General features: G+C 32.7%; 1 protein-coding gene across 2 annotated transcripts in view; it reads left to right on the forward strand.

Annotated features, from left to right (window-relative positions):
- Gas2 (growth arrest specific 2) overlaps window positions 1-24,273 on the forward strand; it is a 114,151-nt gene that overhangs the window by 35,496 nt on the left and 54,382 nt on the right. For both annotated transcript variants that reach the window (XM_076846990.2, XM_076846991.2), the window contains exons 3-5: window positions 2,774-2,915; window positions 14,713-14,776; window positions 20,662-20,803. In XM_076846990.2, coding sequence (XP_076703105.1) covers window positions 2,774-2,915; window positions 14,713-14,776; window positions 20,662-20,803 — 348 coding nt within the window. The remainder of the gene's footprint in view (window positions 1-2,773; window positions 2,916-14,712; window positions 14,777-20,661; window positions 20,804-24,273) is intronic.

The raw sequence follows: 24,273 nt of genomic DNA on the forward strand, positions 1-24,273 counted from the left end.
TATGATATGTAGATGGTTTTGTAAAGACTTCAAACTTGTAGGGGGAAAATGCTTTCATTTTTTTCCCTTGGTGCTTGTCCTTGAAAGTTCTTAAAGAGAACATGTTCCCTGTGAGTATTCTCTAAAATTAGCCCCTTGGTAAATTAAGTGTCAGATTAATCTCTTGCTTCCTCAGAGCAATATGAATATAGCTTTCCTTTTTTCCACATACATCATGCATCTAATTCCCTTTAGCAGACCTTACTTATGTCAAGTATTAATTCTTAGAACATAGCTCTTGTATGTAAACACATTCATTGATTTGAAATGGTTTCAAAATCTTGCCCCCCACCCCCATGCCAGGGATATAGGAAGTTGATGTTAAAATAGCTCAGTGTTTGGATTTATTTATGTTATTTTAAAATTCATCTTTATTGCTTTATTCACATTATGAGACAGCTTTATAGGCAATTTTTGGACATATTTTGGGGAAAATCCTTTTATTGAAATAATGTTTTGGCTGACATAATTCATCCATCTTGGTTTTATTGTTTGTTTGAAAACATTGATAAAATATAAGACAATCAAAATCCTACTACTTTTTTTAGGATTATATAAAATAAGAAGTGATTCTCTATGTATCAATCAATCCCTTCCTCAAAGGTAATTAACATCAATTTGATTCCTATTTGGTTTGATAGTAATGTTTATAGTCTATAATAACTATATATGTATGCATATATATGTATATCTCTGTGTGTTTATAAGTATAAAGTACAACATATTTATAAGGATTCGGACTTTGTACATGGTCATTTATTTGTGTATACATGTACACATATCTGTTTGTAAATTTGATACTGCTTTAAGAGTATACTTGAATATGTTTGTGGTTCAGTGCAGGTACAGTTATTTGTCTTTTCCTTTTAAATGATTACATAGAGTTCCATTGTACTTGTATATATTATCCACCATCCCTCTCTTGACATATTCTATTTTTTTCTAGTTAATCAGTATTGTAAGAACTATACTTGTACATGTGTTTTAAGAACTAATGCCATTATATCTGTATAACATATTAGAAGTAAATTGCTAGATTTAAAGAGATGTATTTCACTTTCAAATTAAAATACTAATTGATTTTCAAAATACTTTGTAAGAGACATGATGTGTTCTTTATGGTTAATTTTTCAACTTATATAACAAGCATTTCTTTGAAAACCGGGAACAAATCTGTTAAGGAGATTATTCTATAGGCAACACCATCTATAGTTTGTATAACTATTGTGCCTAAAGTGTGTATCTGTATAAATGTTTGCATACCCCTGTCAAAACTTTGATTTTATCTAACAAAATCAAATTTATTCTGCAAAAAAAAGAAATGGATCTTTGAGATTAAACAGCTACAGACTTTGAGAAATATGGTAATCGAATATTTTTGTTCTGTTGTCTCAAAATTGTTGAGCATGAAGAATTCTGGTAACAATTCGATGTAAAGAGGATTTCACCAATCCACTTAGGCCACTATTAAAATTTTTATAGCCATTCTTGTTCATGAATTTAATAATCTTGAGTTTTTTATTACATTTACATGTTCCCAATAAATAAGGGACACAATAAGTGTATGAATTATTTAAAGTATGAATTATTCCTTCACCTTGTATCATTTTGCTCTTTGAGGTAAGGCTCTGTGTAGCTCAGTTTATCCAAACACTTGACTCAATCTTATACATCACATAGAATCACTTTTTATGGCTTCATGCAGTGCCCTGGAAACTGGTTGTACCCTGTTAAAGAAAACAAAACTATGACTCTTAGCACAGTGCCAAGGGAGATTGTCTGGTGAAAATCTTATAAGAGACTGTTAATAAGAATGTTTGTCCAGGATCACATCCATGATTAAGAGTGTTCTTATCTCAAGAATGAAACAATGCGAAATATAAATTGTATTCTTCAGTGTCAAAAAGCATAGTTCAAATGAGAATTATTTTTATTTTATAGAGTGAAGCTATAATCTATGGATTAAAAGTCAATAATTTGGAAAAAAAGACTGTATAATGATATTTTTTAAAAGATTTTAATATATACCTCTCTTAGTACCAGTATGAACACTTCTAGAAAAGTTTTCTTTTAATATTTTTAGTTGTAGATGGACACAATACCTTTATTTTGTTTATTTAGTCTTTTCATGTGGTGCTGGGGATCGAATTCAGGGCTTCACTCATGAAAGGCAAACACTTGCCCAGTGAGCCACAGTTCCAGCCCCTCTATATAAGTTTTGATACTGTCTTATGACTTTATAATTCGTGGGAAATTTTTATGATACATTTGTATGTATACACATAAGAATACACACAGGTGTATATATAAATTTACATGCATACGTAATTTTCATTTACAACCTTTGTGTTGTTTCACAAGTAATGAAAACTTTATAAATACTTTGTGAAAAATACTGACAGAATACTTTTATGAAAAAGAAAGCAAAACAAACAAACAAAGAAAAAGAAGAAATAGGGAAGCAATCTGAGCCAAGAAATAGACTTACACACATTTCCTACAAAGTACTAAAAAGGCAAGGGTGTGTGCTTGCAGGCGTAGACTTTTCATGTGTCTTAATGCCAGGTAAGTGTAATGAGCATTACATTTCCTTTTCTGTAATTCTTCATAAACCCGTTTTTTGATGTAAGGTCATGCCAAAGCATTTTCTTGAAAATGTAAACATGTTTTTAATTTGTTATAGTGATGACTTTGCCAGATATTCCACCAGAGTGAAACTTCTTTATTTTTTCAGAGTCTGCCATTGAAGAAGATTCCATGCAAAGCCAGTGCACCCTCAGGCTCCTTTTTTGCCCGAGATAATACAGCAAATTTCTTATCCTGGTGCAGAGATTTAGGTGTGGATGAAACATGTCTATTTGAATCTGAAGGTCTGGGTATGTATTTCCTTCAGAAATTTAGTTGATACAGTATTTGAATTGTTTTTGTCTTAGTAGATATTAATCCTTTTTTGCTGTATTATGGAATTACACATATTTTTATCTTTAAAAATATGAGTTTGCTGTAAACTTGTAGATCTCTTGTGAACTTGTCCCACTATATTTGTGGAAAAATATATATGTCTTCTTACTATTGCTTACCTTATGGATAAAAGAATAGAAACAGATGTGGCATAATCCTTTCCAAGCTAAAAATGTGAGCAATTAATGCAAACTTGGTCAGTGTTTGAAAGCACAGGACTACATTTTACTATGAGGCTCTAGTTGGGTCAGAAGGGTAGGTATGTATTATCCAGCCATGAAAACATTTTCCTTTCTCCTTGATGAAATATGAAAACTTTGTGTCTGCCATCAGCTCCATTTTTATGGGAATTGAAGTTTGTTAGTTTATATATTTGTCTGTTTATTTTTCTAGAGAGATAGAAATCAAGTATGAAAGGAGGATATTAAAATAATAAAAATAATGAAAGGAGAATATGGAGATAATCAAACATAATGAAATAAAAGGCACTTACTAGATTGTTAACACTTGCTAGATTGCTGTTTTTTTTCTTAATGAATTTTGGCAAGTCTATTTCCAGATCAAAGAGTGAGCTTTTGCATTTTCGTTGAAGAAAGCCCATGATTGGACTATTTAGGGTTTCAACAGTACCAAATACCCTGGAATTGAATATTCCAACCTCCTGTATGGGCTCTACTGCATGATAACTCTAATATGGAGAATATCAGAATTAAAATACCTCTCTAGTGAAGTGGAACTAAGTAAAGAAAGACAACATTTGGTGAAAGGAAAAAGAAAACTCTGGTTCTTTTGCCTGAAGTTTTACAAAAATTTAATTTACAAAATCTTATAATACCAAATATTAACATTGAATTAAGCTGAGATTGAGAGAACATTTTAGACCTCAAAGAAATATGAACCAAAATAATTGCACAGTAGTGTGCCATACACAATAGTGTGCAGCTTCAATGCTTATTAAATAATTGGACTTTGAGTGTTACCATTTCAACATATAAAATAAAAGAAATTGAAATATATGACACATATTTGTATATCACATATATATGTATATATGTATATCACATATGTGATATACATATATGTGATATACATATACATTTACACACACATATATGAACACACACATATACATATGCATCTCCAAGTCTCAGTCACAAAGAATATACTCAATATGTTCTGCACTGAGTGTGTGGACAATTAATGTCATGGTATGAAATTCTGGAATGCTCCTACATTGACAAAGAATTGCCACACAGGGGAAAAATACTTTATTTTAATATTAATTAGTTTGTTCATTTTAAAAGGTTTTTATTAAAGAAGCATTTTTCCATTTATTACTATAAATCAAGTGAGTTACAGAGAGCTATAAATGTAAACATGACCTTGTCTCATAATCCATGAGTTATGATGTTTCTTGAATTAATATAAATTTTCAGACAGAACAATCAGTCTAATCCTAAATTTTCTCTTTTGGAAATATTTCTATAGTCCAAGGTTCTAGTGTTTATTTATTTGCATTTTTTAATTTGATGATCCTTTTTTAAATTTTTTTTTTTGGTACTGGCTTTGAACTCAGGGACTCTCAACCACTGAGCCACTATAAAATACAAAATAGAGCCACTAGCTCTATTTTGAGCCAGGTAGCTCTATTTGTATTTTATTTAGAGACATGGTCTCACTGACTTGCTTAGTGCCTTGGCATTACTGAGGCTGGCTTTGAAGTTGTGATCCTCCTGTCCCAGCCTCCTGCACCGCTGGCGACTTTTTAAAGTCCAATTTAATACTCTATTCTGTTGCTACAAAGCCTAAAGCAAATTCTAGGGTCATCTTGGTAGGTAAATTTATACTTTGTAGCATATATAGTTATGTCAAGAGGAATTTTGACACTTCTTTACTTATTTACCATGTTTGACAAACTAATATTATATAAATATATATATATATATATATATATATATATATATATATGTAACCTATATAAACTCTTGAGTATTTTGTCTATTAAAGTACTCAGTTTTGATTCTCTTCTATAACTTAGCTTGTAACTTACAATTAAAATGTATTTAAATATCCCAGGAGGCTATTAAAACCAAAATTTCAATGCTTTTAAAATCGAAAAATCATTTTTAATCTTTTCAGTTCCAAACTAAATCAAGAAATGAGGCTGCAGTTTGCTACTAAATTAAAAGATAAATTCGAAATTTTTCCTTCTCAGATAAGGACATGAGGTGATGTATAATAGGCCCTGGGATATAGAAGGAGGGGGCCGATATTATAGCATTGACTTTAGGATTAGTCAGAGAAAGGAAACAGCTGTGCCCATAGATGTTAATGATAATCAAGAGGAAGGACAATGAGAAATTCCATTTTCCCAAGTGGAATCCTTTCTCCTTGGATTTTTCTTATTATTCACCGTGGGTGAGGAAGTGATTGAGTGGTGGCTGCTAGCCTTGAACTCTGTAGTTGCAGAATTGACTTTCCTACACAATAACACTGTGTACTCTGCTTGATGTCTTTTCACACTTCACTTTTGAAAGGGAATTTAGGGCAAGTTTTTTTTTTTTTTTCTTACCTTAAGATTTCATTTCAATGACTCACCAGATGAAGAACATTCTTTGTGTCCTAATGTTTAAAACCGCAAATCAAATGAAAAGATGCCCCCAATGAAGGGGGGAAAAGTGTTTGAATGAATGATAAAGTAGATCTCTGTACTGAGTATGTGTGAAAAGGCTTCTGTTTTTCTGCTGTTCAAAGTCTTTGCCTGCATAAAGCATCCTTATCGTGGTGGCAACTGATATGCTACCCTTTGCAGCAGTGCTTTTCTGTACAATTATTTGGGAGAAGATTGTAATTCACAACTCGACCTTTTCTCTTCCCACACAGTTAATAACATGAAGGCTCCATGGGTGGGGGAAATGGTGTTAGGGAAGAACAGGGGTGACTGCAGCCACTGATGGCACAGACATCTCTTGATTCTTGTCGATATGATTGTTGGCAGATATCTTCCTATGCCACATACAATCACATACAGTATATACACTGCAATTTATCATCTATAACTCTTTTCCATGACAGTTTTGAACGATAATTTTACCCTGATAATAATTCAGGGTATAGTTAACTATACCCTGAATAGTGTTTTAGAAATGAGCCAATAAGAACATGGAAAGGGGTCAGGCTTGCAGAAATCCACCTAAGGTGTGAAAATGTTGGACATCTTAGTGATAAGGTAAATGGAATTATAAACTATGAAAAATTAGCAAAATTAAGAAAATTAGGTATTTGGTGTTGGTGAGTGTGTAGGAAAACAGGATCTTCTATGAACTGATGAAAAAATTGGGAATTGGTAGTCCTTCTCTTAGGGGAGTTTAATGTTACACATCAAAGACCTCAGACATGTTTATAAACTTTTAAAGTGTTCTATTTCTAAAACCTTATCTGAAGAAAAGAGGAGATAGGCACCAAAATGTCCACTGAAACAACTTAAAAATAAACAGTTCTGATAGGTGACATTAGTTTAAACAAATTATAGTCATCAATAGATTCTAATAAAAAATAATATTCATGAAACCACTTAAGAATATGAGAAAAGTATATACTAAGAACATGATAGTATATATTTATATATAGTATATACCAATAAAATTCATATTCATAATTCAAAAGAGAAAAAATAATAGAGTTAGAAATTATATTTTCTTCACTTTTCTATTAACAAACTTCAGATAGTAAAGAGTTATGGCATGTAATATAAAATATGAATGATTAATTCTATTTATGCTAAATACAATTGGACCAACCTGCATAGGGAATTGTTTATTGACACATAATTTTATACATCAGCATATTATAAAGGCTTTTTCATATTATTGTTTCATAATCAGCAATTCTAAGAGAGAACATAGATTTCTGTACACACTGTGGAGCATATTCTAACCTATGATCCACAAGTAATGCTCACCCTGACCCCTACTGTTCAAACATTGTTGACATACAAATTAATGCCTGGAAATTTTGTTTTCATGTATCTGATATATTAAGATTGATAATTAACTTTATTAAAAGCCTTTAAGGTGTTTAGGATTTTGTGCTTTGAGTTAAAATGATGACTATGCATATTTTCTTGAATTTAAAAGTTTATAGTTTCTTAATCAAATACAAAATAGCTTCTCAATAATTACTTTAAAAGAAATGAATTTTTAATTGTGGAGTAAAACCAAAGGTGTTTAGATGTGTAAGTGTTTCTGTTCTTAGTTTCAAAGAGATGTGGAAGTTATGCGACTATATTAATTAATAATCTTCCTGACACTATATAATAATTTTTAAAATATTAATTTAAATATTATACTGCCAGAATTATGCTGAATGTTTTTATGTGGCTCATTTTTACATCTTAAGATAAGAAATCTATGACTTATTTTCAGCTTGAAAACAGTATATGTCATGACACTGATGCTTTTATGAGACTTGTTTCTAAGATTTTTAAAAATATAAACCAATTTTCAGTTAGTAATGCTTTTATTTATGAGATTTATATCTAACACATTGGTATACCAGTTTAGAAATTTTCAATTTAACCTTTTTTTCCACAGATTTGTTTATTTTTCTTTATTTTGGTGATTGGGGAGATGGAAAGAAAGGGGATGGGCAATACTTTAAGTTTCACACTGTTTTGCTTGCCATAATTGTGTCAATATCATTGTGTTATTGGATAATTATAGGATTTGGAGGCCTGTGACTATTCTGCATCTATTTCTCTGAGAAAGAATCTACTCAGCAAGAAAAGGGTTTGCTATGTGCTGTGTAGCATGTGAATGTGTGTGATTTGTTTTGACTATGACTTTTAAGTTTTGTTTCCTGTGTTTGTGTTTGTTATAAATATTGTCTTCTTTTGATGCATCATTCTGATAGCATATTTTTACAAAATCCTTTGTTCTATCGAACATCCATCAGTATTTTACTACTTGCAGTATTGCTTTGATGATTCTGCGCAAAAGTGAAATGGCTTGCGTGTGAATTTTTGAACATTAACCTTTTCCATTTTGTACTCTAAAGTCACTGGTTGCATCAGAAAAAGAATCCTTGCCTGCTTTCTGGTGTGTGATAAGTCACTCCTTGTTCTTGTTATCTATATTGAGGACTATAACAGTATTTATGTGAAGGATAACAAGTTTATTAGTAAACATAGGATAGCAATTTTGTGCCACCATTCAGCTCTAGGTTAACTCAATATTTTCCCCAGGCTCATTTTGCTTTAGAACTCCCCTTTTTTAAAAAATATATTTTTGTTTCAAAAAGTATTTATTTTATTAGCATTAATTCACTTTTTACTTTTTTTTAAATTTATTTTTAATATTTATTTTTTAGTTCTTGGCAGACACAACATCTTTGTTTGTATGTGGTGCTGAGGATCGAACCCGGGCCGCACGAATGCCAGGAGAGCACGCTACCGCTTGAGCCACATCCCCAGCCCACACTTTATACTTTTGAACTCAGAGAATTCCTTTCAAATCTAGTCATTCCCCTATTCTAGGAAAAAAATGTAAGAGAGAGCAATATTGAGTCTGATTGAGAGAAAGCTGAATGTCTCCCTAGAATAATGGTTTCATCAAGGGCTTGACAAGTTCAGGTTGAATTAGGAAAGTGGGCATCTTTCTCTCTTTTCCAGGATTGAATTTTCAATCCTGATGGATATAGCTCTATTCTCAGTAAAGGGCAGCTAAGCAATGCCAATAGGTTACCATATGCACTCTCCTCCAAATCTTCATTTTACAAATAAGAAACTGAGTCTTTAAGAATTAAATCACTTGCCCAATATATCAAGATCTTAAGTGGTTCAGGTAATATTAAAATTGAACTCCATAGCTAGGAATGGTGTTGCATATCTAAAATCCTAGTGGTTTGGGAGACTGAAGAAGGAGGATCATGAGTTCAAAGCCAGCCTCAGCAAAAGCAAGGTGCTAAGAACTCAGTGAGACCCTGTCTCTAAATAATATACAAAATAGGGCTGGGAATGTGGCTCAGTAGTTGAGTGTCCCTGAGTTCAATCCTTGGTACAAAAACAAAACAAAACAAAAATTGAGCTCCATCAACTCAAAAGATCATGTCCTTATGTTACAGAAATTTATATCTTGGGCTAATTTTAAATGTTTGTAGGATTAAGTTAAAGGCAAAAATGAAACATAAATAATAAATCAACTTAGGAAAGACTCTTGCCTCACATTGCTGTTCTGAGTGATAGTGACGTAGTCTATGAATTGAACAGGAATGCTGAGTGCTGGAGAAGAACAGGGCACCCCCATTTCAGGTCATTTCTCAATGTAGAGGCAAAAGCACTTAACTGCATACACTCTATTCTAGAGTTTCCTTCACTGATGTGATTATGAGTGGATACTCTTTATGTGACTTCTATTTTGGATGCCATATTATATTTTAAATCATTCTACTATTAATTTTGAAAAATTTTACTCATTCAGTATTGATGAGATTTTGAATTTTTTCCTTGTTTGCTTTTTCCTTCTTAGCTTCAGATCAGGGTTTTTTTGTTTTGTTTGTTTGTTTGTTTTTTTGTTGGTTTGCTTTTTGTTTTTCTATTTTCTTATTATTCTGTAACACTTTCAGGTCAGTGTTAACAGACTGTTAATTTCTATCCGTAATTGCTTCCTACATTGAAACTCATAGTTTTCTGTGTAGATCTTCCTCAGAATGATGAGACTTAGGGAGCAGTTGTTTTTTTCTTGTAGATCCTGGCAGGAGAGAAATGCCCATAATATCCACTAAAGGCTAATCTAGTTTATGAATTTGATTTCCCTCCATTCATCTTCATCATCATAGTCATAAGTGTTAGCCTTCACATTTATAGAACATTTTTCATGTATCACAGAACATATTTTTTAAGCAAAATACATATAAGAATTATGTTATGCTTACTGTTATCATATGGATTCACACAGTGCCTATCAAACTTTAACGTATGTCCTCATCACCTGGAAAACTTCTAAGAGTGCAGACCCTGACAAGGGCTGAAATTGGACCTGGTAATTGTATTTCTATGAAATTCCCACGTGAAGCTAATTTTCCTTATCTGTAGACCCCCTCTTCTCTACTAGGGATGTAATGCTTACTAAGTGTTTATCGTGCTCCAAGTGCTCTCAACACATAATTAATTTGGAAGGAAAGCAGGTAAAAGGTGTGACACCTGTTTGGGATATGAGAAAATTAGGAGCACTGAATATAAACTGATTCCTCTGACTTGTAGACTCCTATATTGTCTATTCTACCACTTTGAATTTTTAAAAACCTCTGCTCTACAAAGGCAGAAAGCCATTCGTTTATGATATTTTTCATAATTCAACTCCATCAAGGTGAAATATATATATAGTTTTCTTCCTAAACAAAAAGCCAGAAAACAGTTCTTTTCAATATTACCATAAATATTGCAGCCTCTACTTATATAGAAACCAAATGGACAACAGATTTTTCATGCTTCCATTTCTTTGCCCATCTGTTAAAACTTAATATATTTAGCTACACTATACATTCATGGTCTAATGCATTTTATCCTTGCAGATTCTGTGACATTGAAACTCTACCCCTTGCTTTAGTGGAAAGCCTCATTTTCTATTCCTGGAGCAAGCAGCATTCCATCTGACATTTGATGCCCATGAGATTTTTATAGAATCTAGGTTATAAGATTGAGTCTCTGGACACATATTTTTGAATGGGGATCTGTATTACTTTTCTCAGAGGTGTTCTACCTTATACTTTGCTTTGATTTTGTTTTTGATTATTTCTTAAAAGCATCTAGTGAATAAAACCTTTTGCATAATAATCACTGGTGACTACTGAGATTTTTATTTATTAAAAATGATTTACTCAGAGGAACAGACAAGAATATGAAGGTTCTCTCCTACCCTTAATTCACAGCAGTATTATAATGATGTAGTGGAAAAAAATGCTTCCTACCATAAATTTCATGAGAAGTAAAAATTTTTGCTTAAAAACAAAATGAATAAATATGTATAAATTAATGGTACAGATGACTTAATGCAAGGGTTTTAGCTCAAATTCAACTCACCAAGAGTTGCTTTTCTGATCATCCTAACACAAAGATATGCATTCAATTACTTGTTTTTACAAATTATACAATAGTCAGTTTGATTAGTTTATTTATTGTAGACTCAACTGAATTATTCTCCAAGAAAAATTAATGGTAGGATGTTTGGTGTCTTAAAAATAAAATGTGTCCAACTGTAATTGTTACTTAAACTTTATATTTCACATATACTTATAATAGCTAAAGAATATTTACTTTGTTTCTGTCTATACATGCTGGCCAAAATTATGTGTTTAACATAAAACTTGATTGAAATTAGTGCTATCTCTGATGTAGTATAAAATATTTAAAAATACACATTATCATAGAGTGATCCTACTCTAAATTACTGTATCCCCATAGTAGTTGTTTCTTTCATTTCAGAATTTGTTCTTCTACCATGTAGGGTCTGGCACTTTATATGTGCACAAATAAAACATACATAGGAAAAAACAGTAATGTTCAGTGGCTGAAGCAAATGAGAATGATCTTTAAGCAAATCATAAAAAACAATAAAATAAAAAAGAATAATGAAGGGAGCTAATATTGGGCAAGCATTTCCTAACAAGTACTGTGCCAAGCATATATTAATATTGTTTTGTTTAATCATCACAAAAAATATTGTGAGGTAGGCTGTATCTTATTTCCTTAGAAAAGTGAGATTTTATGGAATGACTTCCCAAAATAACACAAGTAGTAAATATTAGAGCTCACACTTTGATATTTGTGGCTTGAATCCACAAATACTATCTTATTTTTATAAGTATATTATACATATACAAAATAGTAGGATTAGGTGTAATATAGTTGTAGATACACATAATATAATTTTGTCAATTTTATTGCCCCTTACTTCATCATTACATTCTTTCCATCTATTAAATTCAGTTTAGAACTTGCTTTTGTACAAAAATAAGAGTCAACTCTTAAGCACACTATACATACCCATACTACTTAAAAATTTTTGAATTTTAATTTCACAACAATGTTATATGAGTGCTTATTTCTATTATTCAATACTTATTTTTATAAATTCTTGCCATTTCTAGGTAAAATTAATCTTATTTCAGTTTGTGCATTGTCTCAACCACTATCACTACCATGTAATTATCATCGTCCTTGATATTATGAGATATAATAGTAACTAAGGAATTACTGAGATCTGGTCATTGTGCCAAACTGTGCACCTCTAGATTATCTCATTCATTCCTTACTGGTCATAAATCATTGAGTTTTTGTGGGGGCCACATTAAGCCAGGTATGGTATGTCCAATGTTTGAAAAGTCATTAACCTGTGAAACAATATTATAGGTATATTTTGAAGCAATTTTATTACTTTATTAAAGGCAGTATTTCCAAGAAAACTTGAAAGTGAAACAAGTTTTTGTCAGCATTTTCCTTAAATATTACACTGGGAAAGATGTTCATGTCAAATTTTATAGGTTGGTTCTGTTAAAATGAAAAAAATTACTTTTTTTCTTTTTGCCAAATGGATTTTCTTATAAGACCATGTAGAGTCAACATTTGGGTTTTAGAAGGCGAAATCTCTTTAATTTGACAAACAAGAAACAAAGAGATCCACAATAGTGATGCATCCTTCATGACAAATTTTCATTTTTATGTGGCCCATGTTATTGTTTTTCTTCAGAATGAATCTGAGTTTTCATAAAATACCTATTTACACACCAATACTTATATAGTCCTCAGAATATGTGTAAGTTGGTTAAAGTATTATTATATCTGTGTCAAATATTACTTCCTGTAGTTGGTTATTGATTGCACATTGACACCATTTAGTCAATTCACTAATAATGTTTATATTTTGACACTTTTTCTATCAAGAAATGCATGAAAGTGTACCTAAAGCTCCTGAGGCTTTAGCTACTGGCTTCACACTGCTTTCACTTCAGATGAGGGTATCAGCAGGGTATTTCAAGGCTTCTTTCTGTTTCTTGGTTTTTATAGGGTTCTTCCTCCCTCTCAGAAAACTTTGTTATTTTATGTCATGGACATGGTTTTGTTTTGTTTATTTGTTTGTTTTAGATTACGAATCTAAATAAATTGATAATTAAGCCAGGAATATCGATTTTCATTTGTTTAGTTTTTATGACATTTGTTATTGTTCTCTGCTTGGAACTGATGTTTATGTGATATTACAATCCTGATGTTACTTTACTCTGAAGTTGATTTAATGTACAAAATCTTACAAAGTTGTTATTCTAGCCACAGTCATCTGGCTCATTTGAAATGAGAGTAGTAAATATTTTTTTATATGAAGGATCTTTAATTAGAAGTAACGCAAGACTTCCTTTAGTAGAATATTGTAATAACTCTCCCCAGTGACCAATTAAAAATAAAATTTGTATCATCAACAATAGAAATATTCTCTAATTCCTAGTTTCCATAATCAATTCTTTTAAAGTGACACTGCTGATGGAATTAGAATAATTCACAAGTCTGTTTAAAACGAAATGGAATCACATACTTTTATTATTTAAGTAAAAGTATTATTTCCTACTTATATGCATTTCTAGCATATTCTATCATGGTATCAGAGAGCCATATACAGCTGTTGCCATAATATGTAAGGAGAAGTAATTTTAATGTTTAAATGAAGTAAAAATAATCCTGAAAAATTACAAAATTCTATGTTCAAGAATTAAAAATATATGGCTCTTTTTCTTAAAGTTTATTAATAAGCAAATGTTTTATTAGAATACTAATTGTAAAACTTGGTAAAGAGTGTCCTCAGAGCAAAATTGTTTCAATATCTGTTTTCCTTTTCTTAAATGACAAATAACATTTTAAAAATATCTTGATCAAGCTTTTAAAAATGGTTGCTTAAGCAGTACATGCTTTTATTAGGCTCAACAAATACAAGTATGATTTGTCAATATTATGAAATGTGGCCAAAGCTACATTTACATTAAATTTACAGTAAATCAGAATTATCAAATTATTAGATTGTATTAAAATAGAAATATCAATTCAAAGAAATCTTCCAATTTGCTCATTTAATAAACACAGGTGGCTGATACACATTTTCAAAATTGATTTATATTTATAGAACACAGTCAAAAGTATCTCTTTAAAACATTATTTAATAATCATATTTGATTAGAAGAAGACACCAAATTTAAGGGTCTCACTTGACATTCTTCTTTGAAAGTTAACAAAGGAGAGTAATTTACAATTTGTATCCTTATTTGTTTGCATTCTTTTTTCTAGAATCACTGGGAAAGGGTAGATCCAAGATATTAAAAAGGATGGTCTTACATCTAGTCTGTGTGTGCTGTGTGTTTTTAAATATCAGAATGACATCTATCTATGTATCTAACATTGACTTACTAATATTAACTCCTTGGAAAAAAATATGTTCAGGATGAGAATTACTTAGCGTGAGAGTTTCTGAGACTAACAGCTTTTGGGGGCAAGGGTTAGCAGTGTCTTGAAAACTAGTAAGATAGAGCTTATAAGTGTCAAAATGAATACTGGCTCACTTTCTGGGATCAAGAGGAACTGGGGAGGGGCAGCAGTCATCAGCAAGTCTGTTCCTTGTGGAGCTACTTTACAGTTCCTTCTATTGTAAATGTGTCTATTTCTGTCTTGTCTTCCAGTCCTCCACAAGCAACCCCGAGAAGTTTGTCTCTGTTTGCTAGAGCTTGGCCGGATTGCAGCCAGGTAAGTCAAACAACTGCTACTGTGTTGAGACCTAGCCTGCCTCCTCTATGGATAGAGGTTGCTATGGACATCTTGAGAGCAGTTGTTCAAACTATAAGCATGCCACCAAGGTTCTTTACATCACAATCTTGTTGTCAAAGTTGCTGTGTATAAGCATTTGCAAATATACTTGAATCAAACACGTTTTCCATTTAATGCTTACTTAGGGGATTGTGGAGGAGGATCTAGTACAGTGAAGTTCCATACGGCATGTGTCTGTTTTTAGAAGAAAGTCTATTCCTGCCTTCTCTTGTTTTCTACTCCTTTCTACCATTGCTGGTTGTTTACTCCTTAATAATTTCAGCTTCTGGTTTTTGTTCATTTTCCTCTATTCCCCCATTCAACACCACCTCCCTCAGCTCTTTTAGTTTCCACATTTGAGTGGAGGAAATAGCTTTTTAAATTATTTTCTCTGAATTTTTCTTTTGGGGGTGGTGAGCACTGGGTGGAAATTGAACCCTGGAGCACTCCACCACAGAATTACATTCTCAGTCTTTAAAAAAATATTATTATTATTATTATTATTATTACTATTACTATTATTATTATTTTAATTTTGAGATAGGGTCTTACTAGTTTACTGAGGCTGGGCTTCAAATTGAAATCCTCTTGCCTTAGCCTCCCAAGTTTCTGGGATCATAGATGTGCACAATGATACCCATCTTTCTCTATGTTTTTACTAAAGAAAGGCTTGTAGGATACCATTCATATTCAGATATAGATATTTTCTTCTCCTTGAAGAAAAAAATTTAATAGCCACCATAGCAAATAAGCAGAGGTAGGGACCTAAGCTGACTTGTTTTGGTTTCATGTTTTTCCATTGATTATCTTGCCAACCAGACAGGGCTTTTGAGAGTCCTATGAAACTCAAAGAATGAGAAACGGAGATTTAAATATTCAAAGAGGTCTTAATGAAAAATAAAAGCCAGAATTAATTAGAAGATGTTTTCTGGTCTAAATCTGGATATACTGTTGGAGGTAGGATTTGGTGAACCATTAAAATACAGTGAGAGATAGCCCTGAATGCACATTTTCACATGAGGACTTTATGTAAAAAATCAAGGAAAAGAAAATATAGCATGTGAAAATCAGTTAATTATAGCATGGATAGAAAACTTACTGCTAACAAATAGATAATTATTTGATTATCTGCTTGTTATCCAATAATAAATTAACCTGTAATCAGAAGTAATTCCAAGTTCTTTAAATCATTATAGTCAATTATTTTAAAGAAGTGTGCAACAGTTGTGAACTTTATTTCACCGCAATAGTTTACTAAAGATTTGATAATTGGTTAAGCGTTGCTTTAATGCTTTTAAATTCAATCTACATATGACTGAGTCTCACCCAATATGGAGTTAAAAAGTCCATTTGAGTTGAGGTTTGGCTAAGGGATTTCCCTACTCTCCATCACACCCTTCTCTGATAATTGGGCAATGACCTCCAGGGAGATGCCCTAGTCCATGGTCAACTTAAGTGTGTTCAAGCTTGGGTGCCTGGCTGTTTTTAAGACCTCTTCCCCTTGAATGCTGCCACATCCTTGAATTCTGTGAAGAAGCAGGGTCAAGGCAGTGCTGTTCCTGCAACCCTGACAAATGCTGTCCACCAAAAGGCTGGGGACTCTCCTCTGCAGGAAAAATAGCCTTGAGTCTAAGGAGAACCCAGGACTCAGCAGCTATCCCCTAAGAAAGGGGAAGCTAAAAATACATGAGAACACTAGACATGAAATAAAATCACAATGAATAAGCATCTGCCACTGAAATGCTCTAGTAAAAGAAACTTTGATGGTCCAGATGTCCTATTTAATAGGACATTCTTAGCTTTAGTTATGCAATTAAAATAGTCTAAGATTCCAGATTCCATTTTTGTTCCTTTATTGCTTCTGAGAGGTAGAAGATAAATAAGGGGAATTACTCTCTCTGGAATCAGCTGGGATTTGTCATTATTGTCCCATTTAATTTGTAGTTATTTGCCTGTTTTCAGGCAAATATTTGTAATTATGTAATTATTTGTTATTATGCTTTTTATGACATGGACAATCTAAGAGGAATAAACATTTTTAACTGTGGCCAAGACTTCACAGAAGATGGGCTATCCTCTGAGGAAATGACACTGGAAATCATCTTTCCTCCTTCTGAGTCTTGTCCTTTACCACAGGATGTTAAACTCATTAGAATCTTGGTTAATGAAAGGGAGACATTGTCAGTTGTCAAATTCACGGTGAAGTACCATGTGAAAGGTTCCCTCTGACTAGAAATATATTAATATTGTTGTCATTCAGAGTTATTCCATGTTTCACTGTACTTCATGACCATGTGAGGTGATAAAATCAGTCATAATTATTAAAAAGATACATTATAGACAATTTAGGAATATTACAGTGGAGATAAGTAAAGGTTAAAATAACTCATACATTATGATATTTAACTAATAATTTTTGCTTTTTTTTTCTTCTGTTTCTTCTTCACCTACTTGAGTGGTGTGAAGGGCTGCACATTTTTCAGTAAAGAAGAAAATAAGCTAAAATATTACTCATGTTAATGTTTTTGTTATTATGTGCAGGATGATGTTGAATACTTGAACATTGGTTGGATAGATGAAACATTAAGTATAAATGTCTATTAATCTTTCTCTGTTATACATTTGAAGTTTTATTATGAAATTTCAATTGTGTTTACAAACAGCAACCCAATAAACCAACTCTCACTACCTTACCTTTATGTTGAAACATAGTAGTTGAAAGAACGAAAGGGAAAAACATTTTTACTCTTACATTTTATCCTAGATATTTTCTTATCTGTATCTATTTGTTTGAATATTTGCTCCCTCCTCTCCTCACTAATGTACAGAGAAATACACTATTTTGAATGAAAATTCATTTATGAATTAAAACAGCTTTAGTAATCTGGAGAGAGTTCTCAAGAACCACAGCATTAGCTTTCTCACCAGATGAGTTTGGTCCTCAACAGAGTTTCCATGCATTCTTGGAAGTCATGATTTTCATCACTGAGAGCTGATGCTTTCTTATCCTTGACTCCAAACACTTACTTCTCCAAATTTCAAAAGTACCATCTTAAAAGCATCAATGTCACTTAGAATTGATTCTCAGAATGTTTCTGAATCTCTGCCACTTTCTTCCGCCTGGGGACACTTACTGAGACTCCTTTGATGGCTTCGGGCTTTTCTGAGTTCTGAGATGGGAGAATGAGACCACTTTTTGTTCCCATGGGTAAAACTTCCTTTTATTTTCAGCTAAATAGAGCTATGGTTATTGGCGAGTGAAGTCTCTCTGCCGGTATTTCAGACAGATGTCAATTTCTGAACATAAAATATGTTTTAGTCTTATAAAAAGTAAAAGATTCAGCAAAAGCAAGTCAATAAAACCTCAAAATATTTTTAATGAAAGTGTTTTGACATTAATTGTTGGGAAAAAAAGAAAAAAAGTTACTATGAATTCACATTTATCCAGACTGCACAATTAAGATTGTCTCTTTGGTTTGGTGCCATAATGAATAATCAAGATTATAACAGAACTTTTTATTATGATTTGGAACATAATTTATGATCATTCAAAAGAAAATCCTGTGTGAATTTTCTTTAATCTTCTATTTCAATTCCTAAACTAATGAAAAGAAATGTTACTTAAAAGAAAATATTCTTACATCAAGATTATTAAGTGACTCATTTAAAGCACTTGAACTGACTGCTAAGAATATCGTGTACTTTCACATGATTTGAGTTTTTTCCAAATCTAAATCTACCCTTAAGTTGCTTTAAAATATAAATTGAATGGAGCAAAATTGTCTTGCAAGAATCTATAAACTATCTGTTACATGCCTTAAAAAGAGGAAATTTCTTTCATTTGTCTATAAAATTTGTCTCTCTAACCCTACTAAAATAGACTCCAGATGTCCTCTGTTTGAAAACTATAGTCTACTAAATAGTTCGAGTAAATTTCCTAGTTCAGAGCTCATTTTCGGGACTCAGTTATTTCAATCAGATCAATCTCAAAAGTTGTATCAAGTGTCAGAAAAATGAGAAATCCATCCATATATTCTCATCACACAATCATTAATCATAGACCCTTTCCCTAGCATCTTCTTGTATTTTTTCAAAATGAGGCAAAAATAAGTATTTGTCTTTTCAGAATTTATCCCGCTATTTTATAACTGAGTTCTGCAGGTCTGAGGATTTGGTTTCAGAAGATTCACCTTCCTGCTGTCTTTAATTTGACCTTTATTCTGTTTGAGAACAATAGCTACCCCCTTCTAAAACTCAAAAATCTTATAGTTGGAAAAGAATGGAGAATTGTATAAATTTGTGAAAACGTTATAGACAAAATAAGAATGTGAAGTGGTATAAAGTTAATCATGGAAATAAAAATGAAGCAGCCTTTTGTAAAACATAAAAAAAAAAGACCTATTTGATGACTAAGTTGGCTTGCAGGTGCAAACCCCCAACCCCAGGGGACTTCCAAGATTTACAGCCTGTTGACATCTCCAGACAGACAGGAAGCCAATGAATTGCATTTAAGTGTGCATTTCAGGACTGGCTGACTATACCTTAGGCAGCCTGAAGTATTCAAAAGCCAATATAAGCAGAGATTTCGGGCTTAGTGTTGATTTTGTATGTTCAATGGCATAGCTAATTTTCAGCATTCCCAGATAAAGAAAAATCTCCAGGGTGAGATTTTTTCCATGTGTGACTTTGTTACCAATTTTATTCAAGTCTATTCTACTTTGTTTGTATTGGATATGGAGTTGAGCCTGTTGTTACTCTAATAGTGCATTTATTATCATTTCACTTTGTAAAAAAGGCAAAACTTATGCAACCTGTTCCTAAAAGGTGGCATGAGTCCACTTACAACTACAAATTAAATCATATTTTCCAGTTGACCTAATTTATACTTTCAAATAGAACATTTTCACTTAGGATTGACTTTTACTTGGGCTGTGATTTCTAGTGTGTTAAGTTTGTCCAGACTCACTACCAAGTTCATGTTATGCTCTTCAAAACATTCAACATAGCCCAAATTTATACCTTGATGGAACTAAGAACCCACGGTAGTCTAGAGAGATTAAAAAGGGTTTGCCTGCCAAGGTTCATCTGACAGTGAGTAGTAAAGCTGAGTTGATAACTTGATCTGGCAAGCTCTGGTCCTGAGATATTTCTGATATTCCCACAATTTTAGAAAAATTTCTTAAAGAAAGCCTATAGCAAATTTATATGTAAAGCCTATAATAATAGTAATACCACTTTCCATCTTAATAACACCTTAATTTGAGTCCATTAACAATATCTCATTCTATGTTAAAAAACACTGAAGACTGTGGCTTTAGAACCTTAGTGCTCTAGTTTCCTAGTTGTGAAGCCTTTATTAGGATAGATAATTTATCAAAAGTAATCTCAAAGGTTATGCCAAGTGTCATACCCTGCTCTGGGGAAATATTTATTTTGAGGTGTTACTCTTTTCAAACCTGACTCTGATATTGTCTCCTCCTTTAACAAATGTGTGTTCAAAATAGGAGTTTCATCGAAGCGCTAATATTGTTAAAGCTGGTAATGACAAAATCTAGATGAGATTTACCACTTATTGCATGGAAGATTTTTATTCATTTTTAGTATGTCATCATGTCTGTGTTTATATATGGACATGTATACATACAAAGCAGGTTTATGTGTCTTCCCCTGTGCTTGAAGGAGGCTTACTTACCATTTCAATGTCAGTAAAAATTAACTTTGTTTTTAAAAGGCAGCAGTTTACTATGGTGTTTATAATCAAATTTAATACATGAAAATTATATCATTAGAAGTTATGCATTATAATTATCTGGTATTTTTAAAAGGTATGGTGTGGAGCCTCCTGGTTTGATAAAATTGGAAAAAGAAATTGAACAAGAAGAAACACTTTCTGCCCCTTCTCCTTCGCCTTCTCCTTCATCAAAGTCTTCTGGGAAAAAGAGTACAGGAAACTTACTGGATGATGCAGTAAGTAAATTGTTCAGACTTCTTGGACAAGTTTGTTTTTTTTTTTTTTTAACTATTCAACATATTTTGTAATAGTGCATATCAATCTGACCTTACCTTTTTTCATTGTCCTTGAAATTTATATTAACTTCTATGAAAAAGTTGGTAGTCCTACAGTTCATTTCAAAATTCAGAACCCAGCCAATCATTTAAAATAAAGTGCTACTTAATTCTGTTGAGTAGCATCTAAAATTCTAGGAAAATAACTCCTTGAAAATGTCATTTGAAAACACTGAAGCCTCATTGTTACTAGTTTACCGGTCTGGTCCTCTTTTCACAGATCAAGAAGCCCCAGGCACAAAAGCTTGAGGATTGTTAAAGAAGGGGAAGCAAATGTATAATAGAGAAGATAACTGAGCTTTATTGACTGCCTGCTATTGGCCAGAGTCTATCCTTGTTTTTTTCAAGAGCTCTCTCCTATCTGAAATGCAGGTTTCCTAGTAAGGAAATGGAAACTTGGAAGTTTATAGAACCTGCTGAGAGAAGAGGAGGAGCTTAGAATCTAAAACATTTTTATCTAACTCTCTGAGGTCTCTATAAACAGAGTCCTTGAATCACAGTTTTAGACAGTTAGGAAATATTATTATATTACCCTCATAATCACAATAAACAGTTTTTAGGTATAGGAGAAAACAGATTGAATTAAAATCTCAAGCTACTCCTGTTGTCTGTTAAGTAGTTCTTGGTTACCATAAGATGTTAGATCTATGTTTATGAATGTGCCCCCATTCACATATATTTTGAGTAAGGGAATTGAGAAACATTGTATTAATTAACACATAATGGTGCATTGTTTATATATTGATGAGAATTACTTTCTGCCTGTCAATTTTAATTTTGGGTTTAGAATTACTGTGGGTTAATATGTTCCTTCAATCTTTCTCTTATAAATGTGTTTCTCAGGGCTAAAATACTTACTCTTAATTCTTATCCTCTCAGCTATGACCTACAATCATATTCTTTAATGAATAATAGTCAAGGTTCCAGACTGCTGAAGATTTCTGGTCAAGGTTACCATATAAAGCCCAATGTTTCAATTACTGGAATCAAATGACTTTTTCAGTGTTCACATCATGCTCTTTCTGACATTTGACACTGTTGATCACTTGGTTCTTGAAATTATTCTCTACAAATGTTCCTACAACTCAGAAACAGCTAAAATTATGTAAGTGTTCCCCCATAAGATCCATATTAAAGCCCAAGTTGATTCACACACCACCTATTCCCTCCATACTGTGGCCCAATGTGTGTTTCCCAGTCATTTTGTCCTCGAGAGCAGGTCCTGTATTTTGATGTAGCCATTGTTGCTTTTGCAATATTTTTCCTCCTCCTCTTTTAAATCTACTTTTTAATACTTTTTCATCATTCAAATTCACATTGTGTTACCTTCTATATAAATCTATTTTTGGTATTTCTCATCCCAGGCAAAAATGACAAATCACTTCTTGTTGACTTAAGTATTGTGTATATTTAATGAGGCATTTACCTCTGGGGAATTCACACCCATTTCTCTCAAAGTGCAGTCCTAGTTTTTGAAGACAAGTAACATATTGTAATCTGAATCTTTTCAGTACCACGTTTGTTGGATAAATTATCCATTGTATGTAATTAAAATATAAAAATCTTCTTCTCTTTATCTGGTTTGTCCATGTGCTCTGGAAATATGTGAACTTCGTAGCTCTCTGAAGCTCTGCAGAAGAAGACACTGCCACTTGAAGTCATTTGTGTGAACTAGGAGGAAGTAGCTGCAATGGTTCCCTTTTCTCCCTAGCTTATATCTAACCATCCTTTATCCTTGAGACAGGGAGAAAAAGGAAGAAGACCAGAGGTAGTGAAATAACTATGAAAGGCATTTGGGAGAAGGTTTGCCAGTATTCCACTTCTGAAAAATAAATAAATAAATAAATAAACTGCTTCTGTTCCCCCTATTCCAAATACTACTGTTTCCACTGGACAGAGTGGAGGACATTGTGAAAGGTTGTAAACCCTCTTTAAAGTTTACCAGTGTTTGAGAATTTAACAATTGGCTTAACTAAGGTGTTTTAATTGAATGCAAGAAATATACAAAGTAGATATTTCTGTACTATTTCCGTCCAGAATAGAGGGTTCTGAAAGCCTTTAAACTACCATTTTTCAAGCATCATTTGACGCCTAGTCAAGCACCACTACCACCGCATGTCCCACGGAGAAAAGAATTCCATGTTTATGTTAGTTTGAGAAATACAACTTACTGTACTCTACACCTAGACTTTCGAAATGCACTTTGGCATGTTAGAAGCTCTTGTGAGTTCCAAAATAAGATCTTGTTTAACCTGGAATTTTCCAAATTCATTTGAACACCAAGTCTCTTACAGTCTCCTTCATTCTACATTAGGGAAAACTCTATTGAATTATTTTCGTTCTGTTTAAAGTATAGTTTTTCAGTGAAGTGTTTTATTTCAGGGATAGTGAAGCAGAGAGAAAAGTAATTTGAGCTTCACTAACGGTTTAAATCAGAATTTCATATGTTTAATATAAAAAGGAAATAGCTCCTATGACAGCTGCTTCACCCCATGTGAGGCATATACAGCAGCTGAGAGTTGAAACTGATGCACCCCAACATGTGTTTTAGAATAAGGATATAAAATAGAGATTGCTTGCAAAGTTCCTGTGTTTCGTTAGTATTATAGACTTTTTGTACTCTGGCAAAGTTATTAACTACAACCACAAGGAAGTAAAGGAGGATAATGAAGTGCAGGAGTAAAAGAAGAAAGAAGGGAACAAAGAAATAAGAAAGAGAAGGGAAGGAGAGGAAGAGAAAGAAGACCAGTGTTAAGATTATTCCAGACAATGGTCTCAGTAATAACTGTCAATTTTGAAACCTTCAATGATTCCTGGCATTTTCTTGTTCAATACTTAGGGGAATAGTGGGAGAAAAAAAAAACTAGGTGACCTTTTAGGGGGATAATACAACCCACCTTCTTTAGTGAGAATATCATGAAAGAAACACAGTGAAGCCCATTGAGATTAATTTATTCTCCAGATGTCCTGATAGAGTGATTCAGTGGTGATAGAATGGCAGGGTCATGTTTAGTTCTCTTCTTTGCATTCCCTGGAGTTGAGCTAGTTTCCACACAATGAGTAGAATACAGTTCTAAGAAACCATTCTTACTTTCTTCCTCTTCTCCATCAACTTCCTCAATCTGGGGATGAGAGATAGTATAATTCTGAGTAATCAGGCTCCTCTTGAAATCTCATTTCAGCAGAAATGGCTGGGTTCCTAAACCAAAAACGGAACACCTGCCAGACTCTGACTTATCCCAAGGTAATGGAAGAAGCAAAGATGTCATCAGTCACTGTTTACTTAACAATATATTTCCACGGTCCACATCCTGGCCTTGTCTCTTCCATTTCTGCCCCCACCTCTTACACTACTACAAAAACAAACAAAC

This window comes from Callospermophilus lateralis, chromosome 2, assembly GCF_048772815.1.
Source record: "Callospermophilus lateralis isolate mCalLat2 chromosome 2, mCalLat2.hap1, whole genome shotgun sequence".
In the NCBI taxonomy this organism is placed as follows: Eukaryota; Metazoa; Chordata; class Mammalia; order Rodentia; family Sciuridae; genus Callospermophilus; species Callospermophilus lateralis.